General features: G+C 45.7%; 1 protein-coding gene across 1 annotated transcript in view; it reads left to right on the top strand.

Moving 5' to 3' along the window:
- Positions 1 to 1,618: 1,618 nt before the first annotated feature.
- SLC47A1 (solute carrier family 47 member 1) overlaps positions 1,619 to 19,379 on the top strand; it is a 45,811-nt gene continuing 28,050 nt past the window's right edge. The window contains exons 1-5 of the mRNA XM_021007038.2: positions 1,619 to 1,803; positions 12,262 to 12,363; positions 13,627 to 13,695; positions 16,833 to 16,981; positions 17,734 to 17,776. Of these exons, the coding sequence (XP_020862697.1) occupies positions 1,687 to 1,803; positions 12,262 to 12,363; positions 13,627 to 13,695; positions 16,833 to 16,981; positions 17,734 to 17,776 (480 nt within the window). The 5' untranslated portion in view covers positions 1,619 to 1,686. The remainder of the gene's footprint in view (positions 1,804 to 12,261; positions 12,364 to 13,626; positions 13,696 to 16,832; positions 16,982 to 17,733; positions 17,777 to 19,379) is intronic.

Consider the following 19,379-nt stretch of genomic DNA (forward strand, 5'->3'; position numbering starts at 1 on the left):
CAAGTCACTTCACCCTGCAAACCTCAGTTTCCTCATCTGTCAAGTGATGAGTCAAATTTGAGTTGGAGAAGGAAATGGCGAACCACCCCAGTATCTTTGCCAAGAAAACTCCAAAATGGGATCACAGAGCATCCAACAAGACCAAACTATAATAGATTATTGTGAATTAACAGTGTGATATGGGGAGCAACAAAGCTTGATGGAATATTGGGCTGTACTAAACAAAGCATGGCTTCCAGGATTAAGGAGGCGAGGAAGACCACAGTACTGAGAGCATGGTTAGGGGAGGCATGGCTAAAGTATCCTCCGAAAGATCCAAGCTGGCATCCTGCCTCAGACCCTTTACTATTTGTGTGACACTGGGCAATTTCCTTAATCTCTCTCAGCCTCAGTTTCTCTCATCTATAAAATGGAAATAATAATAGCACCAATCTCACAAGGTATCATGAGGATTAAATCAGACCATATATGTGAAGTGCTTGGCAAATCTTAAAATGCTATAAAAATGCTACCTATTATTAAAGCATTTATTAAACTAGTTTTCTATTGAGCAAACAGCTAAATAACTGTAATTACCCAGTGAACGGACAAGTGACCCTCATAGAGTGGCAGAACCAATTCAAACCCTCCACCCCTATCCCAACCCAACCATTTTACAGAGAAGTGTCGGGCTACAAGCCACAGAGTTAGCAGCAAAACACAGACTTGAACCTGTGTCTCCTGACCCCTGCTCTGGGGCTGTTTCCTCTACACCTGCTGCTTTCAAATGTTACCTTGGATATTTCCTCTTCTCCCTTCTCTCTGCCAGGCATCTCTTGATCTTGCAGAGGTGGAGGGAAATGGTCCACGGGATATGGAAAATACAATGGTCATTTTAAAAATGGATTGACTTGTTTTGTTTATTTTCCCCCTTATTCTTTCCTTTTTTTTTTGTTTATTTGACATAAAAGATGGTTCTACCAGGAGTGGGAGGTGGAAAGATACATTTGGAAATGAAGGTGATTAATAAAAATCTAGCTTTAAAATGCTACCTTCTACTTCAGGTATTCATGCTTCTGTTTGCCCCAAAGCCCCTTCACTAAAAATACCCATTTCTCACAAATTCATGGTTAATTGAGGAGAAAGGCTATTTGGGGAAGGAGAACGAGGTTCTACTCGCAGAAGGAATAATATTTAGAGCAGGCAGGGACCTGTGTGATCCTTAAGCCCAACGACTTCATCTTACAGGTGAGGAGACTGAGGCGCACTTGGCTCTTGGCCAGAGTCACACAGGTAGTTAATGGCATAGGTGGAGTTCAGAGCCAAGTGCTTCGACTCGGTGCCGCGGCAGTACCGTTAGAGGATGTGCGGTCAAGGTCGCAGGTTTGGTCAGAGGAATGGCCGGCTCGGGATGGGCGGGGGCAGGCTGCCTGGAGGCGGGCAGCTCAGGCCACCTCATTCCAAATCCTCTCCAAGAGCTTGCAGGGCAGTGGCTGTGGCGCGCTCGGGTAGCGGCTCCCAGCTGCGCGCCGGCGTCTCCGGCGAGTCTACGCTGCCCCGCAGCTGTCGGTGGCCCCGCCCTCCCTGGGATGATCTGGGCGGGCTCGGGCTGGAGCAGGGGCGGGCGGGGGCGGGGACTGCTCTTCTAGAGTCCAGGCGCTCTCTGGCCCTCTCTGTACCCTGCGCCTGGGAGCCAGTCTGGAGAGAATGGAGGTGGCTGCCCAGGACGCGCCGGCGCCCTCCCAGCCGCGGGGGCTGCGCTGGCTGCTGACGCTCAACTTCCGAAAGGAGCTGCGGGGGCTGCTGTGGCTGGCCGGCCCGGTGGTAAGCTCCCCTCCACCTTCCTTCCCTTTTTTCCCCTTCTCTTCGTGCTCGGACTCATCCAGAATGCCCACCTGGATGACTCCAGCCCGGGTCTGGTGGAGAGGGCCAGCTGGGGAAGGCATGGCTTAGGGGGCTGCGGGGACCAGACAGTCCTGGGCTTCTCTCTGAGCAAGGAGAGTAAGCATTTCCCGCGTGGAGGAGGGAAGCCGGGCTCTGACTGCTGTCAGAAATGCAGCTCCAATTTCCCCACTTCTGCTTGACCGGACTTGTAAAGGTTTTTTTTTTTTTACAGTTTCGTTCCTCATTATGCAAACTGCTACCGCGTGGACGAGCTTGGTCTCCCCGTATTGCAGCCACGTGCAGGGGTATTCAAACTCAGCTTTAAGGACCTAACCCGAGGGAAATTCCTTAAGGCAGTTTTAAGAAGGGAGAGGCACTGCTGGGTTTGGGAGGCGGGCGTAGGAATTGCATGTGGATCCAGCCAAATCCGATGCTGATCCTTTAGGGATGGGACCTGTAGGTTGGAGAACCAGAAGGAGGGAACTTAAAAGCCCATCAGATCCAAACCTCTAACTTTACTGATGTGGAAACTGAGGCCCAAAGACAGGCACTGACTTGCCCAAGGTCATGACAAGTAAGATTGGAACCCAAGTTAGAGTGGTGTAAAGTGGACAACATACTGGCGCTGGAGTCAGAAGAACAGAGTGCCCTGGAGCTCCCCGGCTGCCTTAACCTCCCTGGATTTTAGTTTTCTTGTTTGTACAATGAGGGGGGTTAAACGGGGTGGCCTCTAATAACCCTTCTAATTCTGCAGCTATGATCCTATAAGTTACACTCCCTGGCCTCGGTTTCCCTATCTGTAAAATGAGGGGGTCGGTCCAAATGACCTTGGAAGTCCCCTACATCTCTATGTCTATGATCCTACTCCCAATCCATTGCTTTTGCCATGCTCCCGACTGTGCTAGGGAAGGAGAAATGATTCTGGGGAAAATCAGAGGCTTCTGGGATACCTACTCAAGCCAGCAAATCCAATAAGGGACGTACGTTATTGCCAAAAGCCCCAAAGAGCCCTTACCTCTCCTTTTTTTTTTTTGGCTGAGAAGGTAAACTAGGTTCCTGTGTCCTCAGTTCATCCATTTGTAAAGTTAGGGATAATGATCATTGTGCCCATTCTAAAGATGGAGAGACTAAGGACCCAGGAAGCCAAATTGTCTCCCTTGTGTATGGCTGTGTCTCCTAGAATTTTCATTGTTATTCTCCTGGGCTAGCCAAAGACAATACATAATAAAACAGAGAGTTCTGCCTAGAAAAAGGCTTTCACATTGATTTTTGAATTTTACAGCCTTTTGGGGAGAGAGACTATTCTATATCCTTTCTTTATATTAACAACAAGAAAGAAAAAGAAAAAAAAATTGGATAATCATAGATTTAGAGCCGAAAGAGAGCGAAAAGACAGTCTGGTCAAACCCTTTCATTTTACAGTTGAGGAAACTGAGGCCCAGGGAGGTTAGGTAGCCTGAACCAAGGTCAAACAAGAGGTGGTCACATAGGTGACAAGTGACCAAATCCAGGTGCTCTGACTCCTCTTGGGTTGAGGTTCTGGCAGCCAGGAGAGATGGTCCCACTTGGCAAGGCACTGCATTGTCATTGGGATTTTCACACTGAGTCACAAAATATTCCAGCTGGATGGGCCCTTTATAGATCAAACAATCCATTCCCTTCATTTTACAGAGGAGAAGACTGAGGCCTGAAGGTAAGTGACTTACCCAAGGTCACAGAGAAAGTTAGTGGCAGAGTTGATTAATCAACAAATGGATTTCAGGCAATTTCCCCAGGGGCAGTTTCCTCCATATCACACTCATTTATGTCCAGATCCCAGCTTGGACTGGGAGCTTGGACAAGTCTCTTTGACCTCACTAGGCCTCAGTTTCCCTTTCTGTAAAATGAAGGGCTTGGACAAAATGACCTCTCAGGTCTCTTATAGTTCTAAACTCTATGGATGCCCCCATCCTTAAAGGGTCAATCCCTGGCTTGGTAAATTCCATGTGAAATTTTCACCCCCACCTCCCAAATGAGGGTCTCAGACTTGATGGTCCTGGGGTAATAGATTTAGAGCTGGAAGGATCTCAGAGAGAGATCATCCAGGCAGTTATCCACCCCCTTGTTTCACTGATGAGGAAACAGGGCCTCTGTTTGAGAAGTGATGTGACTTGCCCAAAGTCACTTGGAGAACAAATTATTATCCAGACTTGAACTCAGATCTTCTGACTCCAAATCCAGAGTTCAAATCCTCAGACACTTATTAACTGTCATGACCCAGGGAAAATCACTTGATTCCTCTGAGCCTCAGTTTCCTCATCTGTAAAATGAAAGGGTTGGATTTGACATGACTTCCAATGTTGCCTCCAGTTCTGATTCTAAGATCCCGATGAATTATAGTACTTTGCTGTATCTCTATCCTTTTAGGTGGCTTAAATAAAAAAGTCTTCAGCTCCACTGCTAAGAGCATAGCCTTGTTTGACCAGAAAAGTGACTTTTCTGCATGCCTATCAGGCTGAAGCAGTTTTTGGCTTTTGCCAAATGTATTAAATTATGGCATCTGTAGGACAGATTGGTCCCATCCTGTCTCTGAGCTCTTGATGTCCAGCCAAGCAGGACTTTGAAACAGCCTTTTACTGCCCAGTTCCAAGACATCTACCCATTCCCCAAGACCTTTCCGCTAAAAGACCATGCATACAGATAAACAGCCCTGGGGCTTTGAGGCATCCTTGCCACCGGACTGGGAGTACCTGGCTCCTGCTGAGTGCCCCAGCTATCTATGATCAGGTGTGAGAATCATTGCCCTAAACCAGATGGGCAGGGGGAAAAGGGCAGCATGCCATCAGTGCACATAGTAAATAGATGGGGGTTTTTTCTCATTAAAAATGGGCAGACCACCACTCTGCAGGCCCTCTGCCTTCACCTTGTCACGTAGACATCAGAAATAGCCAGCCAACAGAGAGACTTCTGATGGATCTGGCTTATTGAGGGTGCTTGGGGGCTAGGCTAGAAAGAGGTTGTCATAAAATTATCCTTTCAGAGCTACAAGGGACCTCAGAGGCCATCTAGTGCACACACTGCCCCCGTTTTATGGGAGAGCAACCTGAGGCCCAGATGGTTTAAGGGCTATGATCATACAGGTAGTAAGTAGAAGAATTGAGATTTGAACTCAGGTCCTAATGCTAAATTTGACTCTCTCCCTTTCTCTCTGTCTCCCTTCCCCCCCTTCTCACTCTGTTTCCCCCATCTCTCTCTTTCTCTCTTTCCCTCTCTCTCTCCCTTTCTTTCTCTCCCTTCTCTTCTCTCTCTTTTCTCTCTCTGCCTTTCTCTCTGTCTCCCTCCCTGTCTCTCTCTCTCACTCACTCTGCTTCCCCATCTCTCTCTTTTTCTCCCTTTCTCTCTTTCCCTCTCTCTCTCTCTCCCTTTCTTTCTCTCCCTTCTCTCTTCTCTCTGTCTCTCTCTTTTCTCTCTTTCTCACTCTGTCTCCCTCCCTGTGTGTGTGTGTCTCTCTCCCTCCCTGTCTGTCTGTTTCTCTCTCTCTTTCTCACTCTGTTTCCCCATCTCTTTCTTTCTTTCTTTCTTTCTTTCTTTCTTTCTTTCTTTCTTTCTTTCTTTCTTTCTTTCTTTCTTTCTCTTTCTTTCTTTCTTTCTTTCTTTCTCTTTCTTTTTCTTTCTTTCTTTCTTTCTTTCTTTCTCTCTTTCTTTCTCTCTTTCTCTCTCTCTTTCTTTCTCTCTCTCTTTCTCTCTTTCTCTCTCTTTCTTTCTTTCTTTCTTTCTTTCTTTTCTTTCTTTCTTTCTTTCTTTCTTTCTTTCTTTCTTTCTTTCTTTCTTTCTTTCTTTCTTTCTTTCTTTCTTTCTTTCTCTCTCTCTCTCCCTTTCTTTCTCTCCCTTCTCTCTGTCTCTCTCTTTTCTCTCTTTCTCACTCTGTCTCCCTCCCTGTGTGTGTGTCTCTCCCTCCCTGTCTGTCTGTTTCTCTCTCTCTTTCTCACTCTGTTTCCCCATCTCTCTCTTTCTCTCTTTCTTTCTCTCTTTCTTTCTTTCTTTCTCTCTTTCTTTCTTTCTTTCTCTCTTTCTTTCTTTCTTTCTCTCTCTCTTTCTTTCTTTCTTTCTTTCTCTCTTTCTTTCTTTCTTTCTCTCTCTTTCTTTCTTTCTCTCTCTCTTTCTTTCTTTCTTTTTCTTTCTTTCTTTCTTTCTTTCTCTCTCTCTCTCTCTTTCTCTCTCTCTCTCTTTCTTTCTTTCTTTCTTTCTTTCTCTCTCTCTCTCTTTCTTTCTTTCTTTCTTTCTTCTTTCTTTCTTTCTTTCTTTCTTTCTTTCTTTCTTTCTCTCTCTCTCTCTCTCTCTCTCTCTTTCTTTCTTTCTTTTTCTTTCTTTCTTTCTTTCTTTCTTTCTTTCTTTCTTTCTTTCTTTCTTTCTTTCTTTCTTTCTTTCTCTCTCTTTCTTTCTCTCTCTCTTTCTTTCTTTCTTTCTTTCTCTCTTTCTTTCTTTCTTTCTTTCTCTCTTTCTTTCTTTCTTTCTTTCTCTCTTTCTTTCTTTCTTTCTTTCTCTCTTTCTTTCTTTCTTTCTTTCTTTCTCTCTCTCTCTCTCTCCCTTTCTTTCTCTCCCTTCTCTCTGTCTCTCTCTTTTCTCTCTCTCCCTTTCTCTCTCTGTCTCCCTCCCTATCTGTCTTTTTCTCTCTCCTCTCTCCCTCTCTTTCTCCCCCTTTTTCTCTCCCTCTCTCTTCTTTCTGTCTCTCTTTTATCTCTCTCTCTCTTTCTCACTCTGTCTCTCTCCCTATGTCTCTCTCTCTCTCCCTTTCTCTCTTTCCCTCTCTTTCTCTCCCTTTCTTTCTGTCTCTCTTTTATCTCTCTCTCTCTTTCTCACTCTGTCTCTCTCCCTATGTCTCTCTCTCTCTCTCCCTTTCTCTCTTTCCCTCTCTTTCTCCCCCTTTCTCTCTCTCTCTCTTCCTCTCTGTCTCTGTCTCTCTTTTCTAGGCATGACTTTGTCCGAGAGTAGCCATTTATTTCCAGTTCCCTGATGTCATATGCTTCTGCAGTACCATCCTGGCCATGCTCTTCAAATCATAAAACATGTGTGTTAACTCTCCCACCCCAGCTCTTTGACTATGCCGAAGGGGGCCAGGACACACAAAATGATCAAGAAACTGCGTTAGAATAAGTTGAGAGTCAGGCTGAAAACCACATGCCTGCAAGTGTCTGAACTGTGTTTAAAGTTTGGTCCTGCCTTCTCATCACGCAGTGTCTTGCTGCCAGACTAAATTGGCAGGCTTTCTGAAGAACCAGTCAACTATTTAATACCTGCTGTGGCCCCTCTAAATGCTCCTCTAAAAGAAGCATCTAAAGTGAATGTTGTCCTCCTACAGATTCAAATCTACTTCAAGACTGGATGTACACATGGTAATGAGTGGAAAACCATTTATCCAGGCCAAGCCATCCTGCTAGTTGAATGAGTGCTGACTCATGAAGCGCAACTCTATCTAGACAGCCCCATGCCACCAGAAGAGACTCTGTTTCCCGTCCCTCCCAACCTTCCACCTTCCCCTCCTGCCTCCTCCTTTCTCCCTCTTGCTCTGGGCACAGTAATCAAATCAGTACCAGCATTGATTATGGAGAGGGAGGGACAGCTGACTTCCCTGTGGCTCTGCTCAGCATCCCAGAGACCCCTCAAACCAAACTCTCTTCCTCGGTCATCATTCACCTGTAAGGTTGTCTCTGCCTATCAGAAGAGAAGGAGCTCCTGTCCCCATTTTCTGTTTGTATTCTTGTGGTTGGCATATACTTAATAAATGCTCATCATTCATTTATTCCTACACAGTGTGGCAGTTAAGGGTAGGAGAACATCAGTGAATCAGCAGGGTATATGTAGGGGTCATATGAGAAGATTCAAGTTGGGAAGTGGTGGGAAGTGAAGGCCGGTGTCAGGTTTAGGGATCCTTGAAAACCTGATGACAAGAGTTTGGACTTTATCTTCTGAGCAGTAGGGAACCATTGAAGATTTTTGAGCAAGGGAGCAATGCTGAATTAAATCCAGCAAACTTTATCAGGTACTTACTTAATTTAAGGAAGGTGCTGAGACATAATCTTTGTCTTCAGAGAGCTTTCAGCTTAGACATCAACGTAGTGTCTTGGGATGCTTAGTCTGACAGTAACATGGAAGATGGATTGGAGAGGGGAGATGCTGGGAGGTAAGATTTAGAAATCGGTAGAAGATTTTTTAAGTGTCCCAGGCAGATGGGGATGGAGACCAGGAACAGGGAGGTGAGAGAAGAAATGGGGAAAGAATCAGAGAGACATTCCAAAGGGCAGATTGGCTATGGGGATGGAAGGCAAAGGATGAGGATGAGAGAAGCGAGGGAGTGTGGCAGGGTGGAAAGAATTCATTGGGCTGTGGGGTCAGGAGCCACTCCTCTAACTACCTTGTATGATCTGGATCCCTGAGTCCTCCTCTTTAAGAGAGATGGGTGGAATGAGATGGTATGGTCTAAGAGCTGGGCCGGGAGAGTTAACACACTAGGTGTGAGGATCCAGAAACATCCATCTCTCCTCTTCATATGTAAATTTTACTTTTAGTATTTAACTGACTACAAGTCAGATAGAAAACTCCCGTGGTCCTTATGGGACAATTACAAAGCAGGTGGTAGTGCCGCTTTTTTAATGTCATTTCCACTGATAAAAGCATATCTATTTCTGATGGTGAAAGATTCAACAGGGCCAAGTACTTTGGTGAGAAGCCCTTTCTTTTCTGGGTCTTCAGGAGGTGTGGCTGCAATTTACCTGCAAGGGCCGGGGTACGTGCCCACAGAGGTTGCTTCGGATGATATATGAGGGTATGGGCTGGAAGTGTGGACACTCCCAAGGCTCTTGGGCTCAAGGGATGAGGGGAGACTCCTTGTCTCAGTTGGCATGTTCGATATCTACATGTGGGCTGTCATTTCAGCAGTCAATGTACTTTAGAGGAAAGAACAAAACTGGAGTCTACTCCCATTCTTACTGGCTACTTTTACATTATACGGCTACTAATTACCCATTTGACCTTGGGCAAAAACAGCAGGCAGTTGCCTGCTAAAGTACCTGAAAGATTGCAAAGCTCCTTTGCCCACATCAACTCATCGGAGTCTTGGGACAGCCTGTGACAGAGGTGCTGTGGGTTCTCCCTTTTCCAGGTATGGAAACTGAGGTCACAGATTTGAAGTCACATCCTCTGACTCCATACTTTGTGACTTTTCCATTGTCCTGCTATCGTGGCCTTCAGCCATTCAGAGGATCGTGGCTCTCTGGCCAGTGACTGGGTTGCTTTTTGGTCAAAGTACATTCTTGCTACTGAGGCTCTGGAATAGAGTGCAAAGTGCTTGAGAGCTTGGGGTGAAGCTTCCAGGCTAAACAGCTAGTCAGTCCTTGTGCTTGGTCTGTGGAGGCCAGAAATTCCCAGTAGCCATGAGGCCCTGCTGCTGGGACTCTAGGCTGGGCACCACATAACCAAGATGGTAGACTTGTTCTGCCCTCTTGGCTTTGTCACTTAACCTGTCTACCACAGTTTCCTCAACTGTAAAATGGGGATAATAATAGCACCTCCTTCCCTCCCAGGGTTGTTATAATGTTTTTAAGTCACTTTGCAAACTATATTTGTTATGATTCTTTTTTTAAAGAATAATGTAATTCATTTTTTAATGTATTGGCAGTCAAAACCATCGTTTTTCCAGTAGCCATGTATGGCTGTGAGAGTTGGGACTATAAGGAAAGCTGAGCGACACAGTATTGATGCTTTTGAATTGTGGTGCTACAGGTGACTTTTGAGAGTCCCTTGAATAGCAGGGAGATCAAATCAGGAAATTAATTCCTTTTATTCCCTGGGAGGTCAAATACTGAAGCTGAAGCTTAAATACGTTGTCTACATAATGAGAGGACAGGACTGATTGGAAAAGACCCTGGTGTTGGGAAAGCTCGAAGACCAAATAAACAAACAAACAAACAAACTAACAAATAAAGGGAATGGCAGATAGATAGTGGAAACAATAAAGGTGAGGTTGGGCAGACTCTGGGAGGTAGTGGAGGATAGAAGGGCCTGGTGTGCTGTGGTCCATGGGGTCACAAAGAGTTGGACACAAGTGAATGAATGAACAGCAGCAAAAATCTTTTGCTTTTATGCCATTTTCATTTCCCGATACATCCCTCCCTTACCCCCTGCCCCTAGAGCCATCCTTTAAGACAAAATAAAAATGGAGTAAAAAAATGAGTTCGTCAAGACTAATGGATGTGTCAGTCAAGCCCAATATTACATTCAGTATTCTACACCTATAGTCCCCCACCTCTGCAAAGAAGAGAGGGAGTTACATCCTTCAGGTGTTGTTACTTTACTTTTGCAGATGAAAAAACGATGTGTTTTTTTTTTGAAGGACATTCAGTGTAATCTGCCCCACCCTCCTTAAGTGTCTACTGTGCTAACTCCTACAAATGGCAGAATCCGAGCTGATGCCTGTGTTTTCTGATTCTTAGTGTCTGGTCCAGGGCTCTTGCCTTTTCACTTTATTTTATTGGTGTTAACCTTGATAATCTCTATTATCCTTTCCAGCTCTAAATCTGTGATCTTATCATGATGTCCTTTAGAACTGAGTTGATTATCAATTGATCAACAATTATTGATTAGGGACCTACTATGTGCTAGGCCCTAGGGAAACTCAAAGAACAGAAACAGTACCTTTTTGAAAGGAGGAGACAAGTACCTATCTTAATGTGTGTGTGTGTGTGTGTGTGTGTGTGTGTGTGTGTGTAAATGAAGAAATACAAATACATACAAAGTATTTGGGGAAGGAGTATTTGGAACCAGCAGTTGGGGGGATCAAGAAAGGCTTAATGCAGAAGGAGGTGTCTTAAGGAAGAGAAGGACTCTATGACGACCTTGGGGACCATTCAGTACCCTCACTTTATAGATGAGGACACTGAGGCCTATAAGGAAAAACCACTTGCTCAAGGTCAGTTAGATCTGCCAAGTCAAGGTATAAAAGGTCCATTTCTCCCATTCTCCTTTCCATAGTTGGGGGACTATGGGTATGGAATATTGTGTATTGCCAAACTTGGTTCACGTGTCACTTAGCTTTGTTGACGTGACTTTCTTCTCTCTTTTTTTCCCCCTTGTTCTGAAGAATGACTTTCTGGGTAGGGAAGGAGAAAGGAGCATGTTGGGAAATAAAGGTGGTATAAAAATAAGACGATATACAATTTTAAAAGGTGTGCTTCCCACAGGTATCCTTTTACCAAAGCTTAGCAGAGCCCAACACCCTTCATTTGGATGGTCGTTTCCAGTGCTGGGTTGGCCAGTCTGGTGCCTCTATTCTGCATTAGGAATCACGGGACACCTATATCAAATTGCTTGCTGTCTTGGGAAGAAAAGGGGGGAGAAAAATTTGGAACTCAAAATCTTACAAAAAATGAATATTGCAAACTATCTTTATATGTAATTGGGGAAAAAATACTATTGAGGAGTCATAGGACAGCAGTCAATCCCTTGCTCCCAAGAAAGGTAACCTAATCTATCGTGAAGTCATGCCCTGCTCAGAAAAACAAGTGAGCAAACAGCCCATTGGTTGCAGAAAGTTCCCTCGGCAAAAAGTTCTGTGAAATAATAAAGGGAAGTATGCAGACCCAAGAAAACAACATAGTCAGTGACTACACCAGGGTAAATAAGAAGAACAAAGAAAAATGTCTAAACAGAATGCTGTGTGATCCTAGCTACCAAACTTTGTCCTAGAGAAGATAAGAAGAGGCGCCTTCATTACCTGGACTATGATAATAGGTTCCTAGAGTGCCTCCGGTGTGAGCCAATGACTCCTGGAACCTGCTTTAGAAGACACAGCTCTGATGGTCACTCCCTACTGTCTAAAGACAGAAAATGCAGATTTCTTACCCTGATATCGAAGGTCCTCCACAATCTGATTTCAACCAGTTTTCCCGGCCTTATCTCACACTGCTCCTTTCTGCTTACTCAACAAATATTTGTTAATAATCAATAAACATTTATTAAGCACCTACTATGTGTCCTCTTTAACATTTTATCGTTTCCACTTGCTTGTCACACCTCCTTATTCTCAGCTCAGGCTGTCATCAAGTTTCAATCAGAGATTGGCAGTGAGGCTTCTGACTCCAAAAGTATCTGTGGGCATTCTGGAGAAGATGAAGAATGGAAGCTCCCTGAGGGCAGGCCCATTTGTTTTTTGTTTTTTTCTGTTTTATCTTGCATCTGCAGTGCCTAACTTTGTGTCTGTCACATAGTAGACGTTAATAAATGCTGTTTGGATTGGGTCAGTTCGGAGAGAGAAAGACTAGGAGGCAGCTAGAAGGCTCTTACCACGGAATGAACATTGTTTACCCTCTTTGGGCATCCTAACAGGCTGACACAGAGTCACACTATTTTTTTTCTACTTTCTAGTTTTTGGCTCAGCTGATGATGTTTCTAATCAGTTTCATAAGTTCTGTGTTCTGTGGCCACTTGGGAAAGCTGGAACTGGATGCCGTCACGCTCGCGATTGCCGTATGTATTGTCTTCTCCGTGTGCTACTTGATAAAGTTGGGTTTATGATGGTCGACCTGTAGCTGACTATTCTCCAAATTGGGAAGATTATTCAGCTGAGAAGTGGGAGCTGTGCCCAGCTGCCCTCTTGGGCCAGTTGGTCTGACCTGTGAATTAGTTAGCTGTCTGTCCTGGTGATAAACCGAGGCCTAAAGGTGGGGAGAAGAAATCAGCAAAATGTTCTTTAACACTGTGCCCCAGAGCTGAAGACAGGCCAGAAGCCATTCTGAGGCTGTTTCTGTTCTAGTGGGGGTAATGGCAAGAGCCAAACAAAGAAGAAGACAGATCACTCAGAAAGTAGGGGTGCTGGACCACTCAGCACACTTACAGGCAAGACTCATGTGAACGAATGGGGTGGGGCTGGGCAAACCTCTCGGTCTTGGCACATCAGAATTCCAGAACTGGTTATTCTGTCTTTGAACATTCGCAGATGGTGCCCAAAGCCCACACTACTTCCTGGGCCCCTGTGTGCCCCTTGGCCTCCTGACTTTGGGGCAGATCATTCCTGGGCCACAGCAAAGAGAGCAATCCGAAACCTATGATGTGCCACGGCTCTGGTTTTATGCTTCATTTGTGTGTTCAGGAGGCGTTAATCCAGCGCATACTGAGAGCCAAGCTGGGAAGCTGAGGATATAAAGGCAAAAAAAAATAGATCCTGCCTTCATAGGGCTCACATTCTAAGGGGGAAATAACATATATATGGGTAGTAAATCAAAACAAAACGCACACAAAGTAAGGAGGGAAGGCACTAGTAACCAGGGCAATAGGAAGGACCTCAGGTTACAACTGGTCTTGGATTTCAGCATAATAATAGCTAGCCTTTGCCTGGCATTTTAAGGTTGGCAGATTGCTTTGCATGTATTTTATCGTCATGACAACCCTGTAAGGGAGGCTATATTATTTTCCTCATTTTACAGAGGAGGAAACTGAGGCAAACAGAGGTAAACTGACTTGCTCTGGGTCACACAGCTAGTGAGTAAATGAGACTGGATTTCAACCCAGGCCTTTCCTACTCTTGGTCTATTCACTGTACCACCTAGCTCCCCCTAGGAGTCAGTGATGGGTCCATTCCTCTTGTGCGTCCTAGCTGATTGACAGGGGCAGGAGTCTTATTCACACTGAAGAAGCAAGGGCTTCCCCATCCTCTCAAAGAAAGGGTGTGTGTCTTCTTTTCCTTGGGTTAACAGATGCAACATTGCTTTCTTTCCATGGTTTTCTGTGTAGGTTATAAATGTCACTGGCATTTCAGTTGGATTCGGCTTGGCTTCAGCCTGTGATACGCTCATCTCCCAGGTAAGAGGTGGCAGCTAGCTGTCAGGCTTTCCATTTGGCCCTCACCTAGCAGCAACAGACTCCAGGCAGGCTGTATTGTTGCCAGAGACAGACCACAGTCTGACTCTGCTTTCAGGAGGAACAAGACAAGGAACAAGGAAAGAGAGAGACAGAAGAGCTGGGTTTAAATGTGATATCTGACGCTGCTTGAGCATTCAGCTGAATCTCTTCACTTTCCTGGGCCTCAGTTTCCTCATCTGTAAAATGAGGTGGAACTAGAGATGGCTTCTGAGGTCCTCTCCAGCTCTCCATCTGTGGCCCTGTGTTCTTCCTTAGGTGATGTTGGTGTAGGGCCTCAATGTCCAAATTATTTCCTCTTTTGAGGAAAAAAAAAGAAAGTCGGCTAGTTTCCAGGACAAGGGGCTTTCTTAAATTCTTATCGACTCAGACTCCTGCCCCCCATAGGCCTCCATTCCTCCATTCCAAAGGGCTTTGGGGACTGAATTCCAACCTCTTTGCCCCTAGAGACAAAATACAAGTTTTTCAGCCCAGGAACAGCAAACCAGCCAGGCTGGATGCTTCCAGCAGGCAGGCACTGGGCTTGAGGGGAAATGAAGGGTCTGGAGCATTAGTCCAAAAAAGAGAGCTTGGGGCCATCTTTGAGAGAGCCCTCTGATTTACCACCCAAGTCAGTGCTTTAGACAGCTCTCCAAGACTAGTGCCACTAAGTGGTACAGAGGATAGAGTGCTAGACCTGGAGTCAGGAAGACCTGAGTGCAAATCTGACTTCAGACACCAGCAATGTGACCCTGAGCAAGTCACTTCACCCTGTTTGCCTCAGTTTCCTCATCTGTAAAACAACATGGAGAGGGAAATGGCAAACCACTCCAGCATCTCTGCTGAGACCCCAAATGGGGTCATGAAGAGTCAGAAACAACTGAACAATCACAGCTGAGACTATAAGTTACCAAGCGGGGGCCAACCTGCATTAGTCGAAAGAGTTTCTACCTTCATTGAAATCCCAGGTCCAGTCCCAGTTGTTATTCAGTTGTTTCAGTCATGTCCAACTCTCTGTGGAACCTTTTGGGGTTTTCTTGGCAAAGATACTGAAGTAGTTTGCCATTTCCTCCTCCAGCTCATTTGGCAGATGAGGAAACTAAGGCAAACAGGGTAAAGTGACTCACCCAGGGTCACACAGCTAGTAAGTGACTGAGGCCGGATCTGAACTCTTGACGATGAGTCTTCCTGACTCCAGGCCCTGCACTCTGTGCACTATGGCGCTCCCTAGGGCGCCCCCATCCAGTCCCTATCCTAGAATTACTTCTGTCCTGTATGTAGGTTTTGCAGGCTCCCTTAGTGGGTGATGTCTTTTCCTTCCTTATCTCAAAGATGTTTTTCTCTCTGTTGTGGGCCCTTGAAGCAGGGCTGGAGACTTGCCCCTTGTTTAAGTAAGGAAGCTCAAGCAGCGGCAAAGATGACCCCGACTGAGCCTGGGAACCCAGAGCCATGCCTGCCCCCAGCCTGGGCCACCCGCTGCGAGGGGATGTTTCCCAGCTGTCTAGCCTCCAATCTCAGGGCAGCACCTATTTGCTCTGGAGTGTGGTCTCAAAAATATCTGTAGGAAAACAGACTTTTGTTTTTTCTTCCCAGGATGTGAGCCTGGAGAAATTTGTCTTGACCAGCGCTGCTGGGCCTGCTCTGACTTTTGCTTTCAGTAGGAGCCCAGGGAGCTCAGCTGTGTCTTGTTTCCCTCCAGTGCTTTTGTTCTTGGTTTCAGAACTGAATGAATTCCTTTGTATCGGGCTGTTGGAAAAGCTGTGCGTGTTCATTTGCGCCAGTGCAGGCTTTCTTTGATGGAGGTGATCGTAGGACCAAAGGATTATAGCCTCAGAGCTGGAAAGGAGCTCAGAAGTCACCTAGTTCAACCCTCTCTGCTTACAGTGGTGGAGGCAGGGGGGTCAAAGTGACTTACCCAAGGTCATCCAGGAAGTAAGCAGGCAAGACCAAGATTTGAACTCCGGATCTCTGATGCCAAATCTGGCCTCATTTCTTCTGCATTATGCTTAGCATGGGATCTTAAATTTGGAGCCTAATGGTGGGTTGGGGCAATTATCCACCCTCCTTACTTTACAGATGAGGAAAGTGAGGTGGAGGGAGCTTAAGAAACTTGACCTCCGGGTACCAAGATAGATAGAATTCCACCACTGAGCCACCCATGGCTTAGATTGATTTGGCCTAGGTTTTGTAAAACTGCAATGATCTGGGATTAAGGGTGGAAAGGTTTGTTTGGGTTTTTTTGCATGTATGAGAGACACAAAACACTGTGGATGGAAAATGGGCTTGGAGGCAGGAAAACCCAAGATCAAAATTCTGCCTCACAGATTTACTAACTGGGTGACCCTAGGCAAGTCATTTAACCTGGAGGTGATGTAGAAACAACTTTATTGTGGGCTGTCTGTTTGTGCCTCCTACCTCATTGCCTTTATCCAGGCTGCCCCCATGCCTGAATTGCCCTTCCTCCTCACCTCCACCTGTTAGAATCTTAGCATGTTTCAAGGCTCTGTTCAAGTCTTACCACTTCTGAGAAGACTTTGCTGATGTCTCTCCTTGTGCTTCCCTCTCCCGCCTCGTGTTACTTTATGTTTATTTATCTGCAGACACAGATATAGCCCCTCTTTCTTGTCATTTCCCCTGAAGTGGCCCAGGTTCCTTCTACATCCCCTCCTTCTACTAGAACCAGTCCTAACATGGCTCCTGAAAATGGAAGATCAATTGGCTGCCTTGTGGGTCCGTTCACCCCCTGTGACTCCACCGCCTTCCCTGGCCACCCACATAGAATGTCAGCTCCCTGAGAGTAGGCCCTGCGTCTTTTTTATCTTCCTATGCCCAGGGCCTAGGCACATAGTACATGCCTGATAGATGTCTGAGCTGAGGGGAGATTTCACTGATTTCTTATTACCATCAGTGAAGCATTTTTTAATATATATGGCCTGGAGCCAGGAAGACCGGAAATCTAGTCTCAGACACTTACTAGCTGTATGACCCTGGGCAAGTCACTTCACCCTATTTGCCTCGGTTTCCTCATCTGTAAAATGAGCTGGAAAAGGAAATGACAAACCGCTCCAGGCTCTCTAACAGCCCTCTCTGCCTCCCCTCAGACATATGGCAGCCGCAACCTGAAGTACGTGGGGGTCATCGTACAGCGAGGCATCCTCATGCTACTCTTGTGCTGTTTCCCCTGCTGGGCTGTCTTCATTAATACTGAGCAGATCCTACTCCTCTTCAGGCAGGATCCGGATGTGTCCAGGTGAGCCGCTCTGTGCCTCGGTTTCCCCATCTGTCAGATGGGCATAATGAGACCCAGCACCTCCCTCTCAGGGTCGTATGAGGATCAAATGAAGCACTTTGCAAATCTATGAACAGTGTATGATAGTAATAGCTATTATTATTGTTACTTCTGCTAATGGTTAGTCATCCACACTGCCTTTAAAGAGATTTGGGGCCCAGACATTAACAAAGGCCAGTGGATTGGACGAAACATTGGGTAGTAAAGCAGAGGGCTCTCCCAGAGACAGACAGCCCCAAGCTCTCTTTTTCAGACTAATGCTCCAGACCCTTCATTTCCTCTCAAGCCCAGTGCCTGCCTGCTGGAAGCATCAAGCCCGGCTGGTTTGCTGCTCCTGGGCTGAAAAGCTTGTATTTTTGTCTCTAGGGGCAAAGGGGTTGGAATTCAGCCCCCAAACCCCTTTGGAATGGAGGAATGGAGGCCTGTGGGGGGTGGGAGCCTGAGGCGATAAGAATTTAAGAAATCCCCTTGTCTGGGAAACTAGCAGACTTTCTTTTTTTTCTCAAAAGAGGACATAATTTGGACTTTAAGGAGACAAGCTGACTTTGGAATGTAGGGATTATAATAAATCTCCCTTTGCTTGGGCAGGCTTGTGCCCAGGGCAGGCCGGAGAGCCTGAACAGATTGTCAGCTGTCCAATTGTCTACCAGTCTTTCCCCTTGCTGGGGGCGCCTGTAACACTTTTCTTTTTCTCTTTTGTTTTAATTCTCTAGGCTTACCCAGACCTATGTCTTGATCTTCATCCCTGCCCTTCCTGTGAGTTCCCAAGGGTCAAAGGGTTCGTTTTATGGGGTACTTGTGAAAATAAATGTATGATTCCCAAGCTGCCTGGTCCTAGGGACAAGGTTCACTCGGTCACGGAGACATTTACCCCAGATAAGGCTCCTTCACACTGGAGGCAAACCTTAACTGGGGCTTAGGTTCTAAAAAGAAGCCTTAATGCACAAATCCAAAGAATGGCTAAAATTACCCTTGGAAATCCTTTAAGCTCCCTACTAAAGAAGAGTGAGGCTGTCTTTAAACAATTGTAATGATAGAAAAAAAGGGGGAGAAACTTTGACTACCACCTTTCCTTCCTAAACTAACTCGTATTTAACTGTCTTGTATTTATTGCTTCATATTTATGCTGTAGACGCTTACACATGCTGCCTCCCCATTAGAACGGAAGCTTGTTACCTTCAGGGGTTGTTTCTTTTTTTGCACCTGCATCCCCAGCCACTGGCACTTAATAGATGCGTAATAAATGTGTGTTGGTTGATTTATAAACAGAGGAAAACAGGAACAGGTGGAAGGCTTCGCTGGCATGAAGACGTATGATTACAGAAATAGAAGCTTTCTTAACATTTTCTCCATTGGTTTCTTAAGACTGAACAATCTACAAAACAATAAATCCAGTCTCAAACAGAACTCTTACTTATTTCCAAGGTATAAATGCTCACACTAAAAGTTTAACAGTTGGCTTGCTTGGGGCGGCTAGGTGGCGCAGTGGATAGAGTGCTGGCCCTAAAGTCAGGAGGACCTGAGTTCAAATGTGGCCTCAGACCAAACACTTGACACTTACTAGCTGTGTGACTTAACCCCAATTGCCTAACAACAACAAAAAAGCAGTTGTCTTGCTTGAGTGGGTTATGAGCTAACCCCAGCACTGCCCTAGACAGGGCTAAACTAGGTGAAGGTGACAGAGCAGGGGGTGATATCAGGGAACAGAAGCTTTCAATGTGGCAGATGGCCATCCGGAATTACAGGGGAAGGTGAAGTGGGTATTTTGTGTGCCATAGGATGAGGAAGTAACAGTTGCCTGGAATTCTGACCCTTTAGGGGCCTGTGAGGATAGACCTGGGTTCAAATTCTGGTTTGACAGCCTTTGTAAACCAAGGCAGATCTCATCTCCTCTCTAGGGCATAGTTTCCTCATCAGTAAAATGAGGAGATTGGACTACATGACTTCTCAGAGCTGGACTTTCCAACTTTTCATCTGACATGGTGCTCATAGAAACACAGGATGAGAGGGATGGAGGGCACTGAAAAGAGCACAGAATCACAGTCATTGAAAGTTGGAAGGAACCTCAGGGGCCTTCTTGTTCAATCAGTTCAGATATGGTTAAGTAGTTTTCAGTTGTGTCCAACTCTTCGTGACTCCATTTGGGTTTTCTCAGCAAAGAGTGGTTTGCCATTTCCTTCTCCAGCTCATTTGACAGATGAGGAAACTGAGGCAAACAGGGTGAAGTGACTTGCCCAGGGTCACACAGCTAGTAAGTGTCTGAGGCCACATTTGAACTTACGTAGAGTCTTCCTGACTCCATGGCACCACCTAGCTGCCCCTAGTTATAGTTTAACCTATGCTGGAAGAAAAAAAAAAG

This window comes from Phascolarctos cinereus, unplaced genomic scaffold, assembly GCF_003287225.1.
Source record: "Phascolarctos cinereus isolate Bilbo 61053 unplaced genomic scaffold, phaCin_HiC Scaffold_5;HRSCAF=322, whole genome shotgun sequence".
NCBI classification, from domain to species: domain Eukaryota; kingdom Metazoa; phylum Chordata; class Mammalia; order Diprotodontia; family Phascolarctidae; genus Phascolarctos; species Phascolarctos cinereus.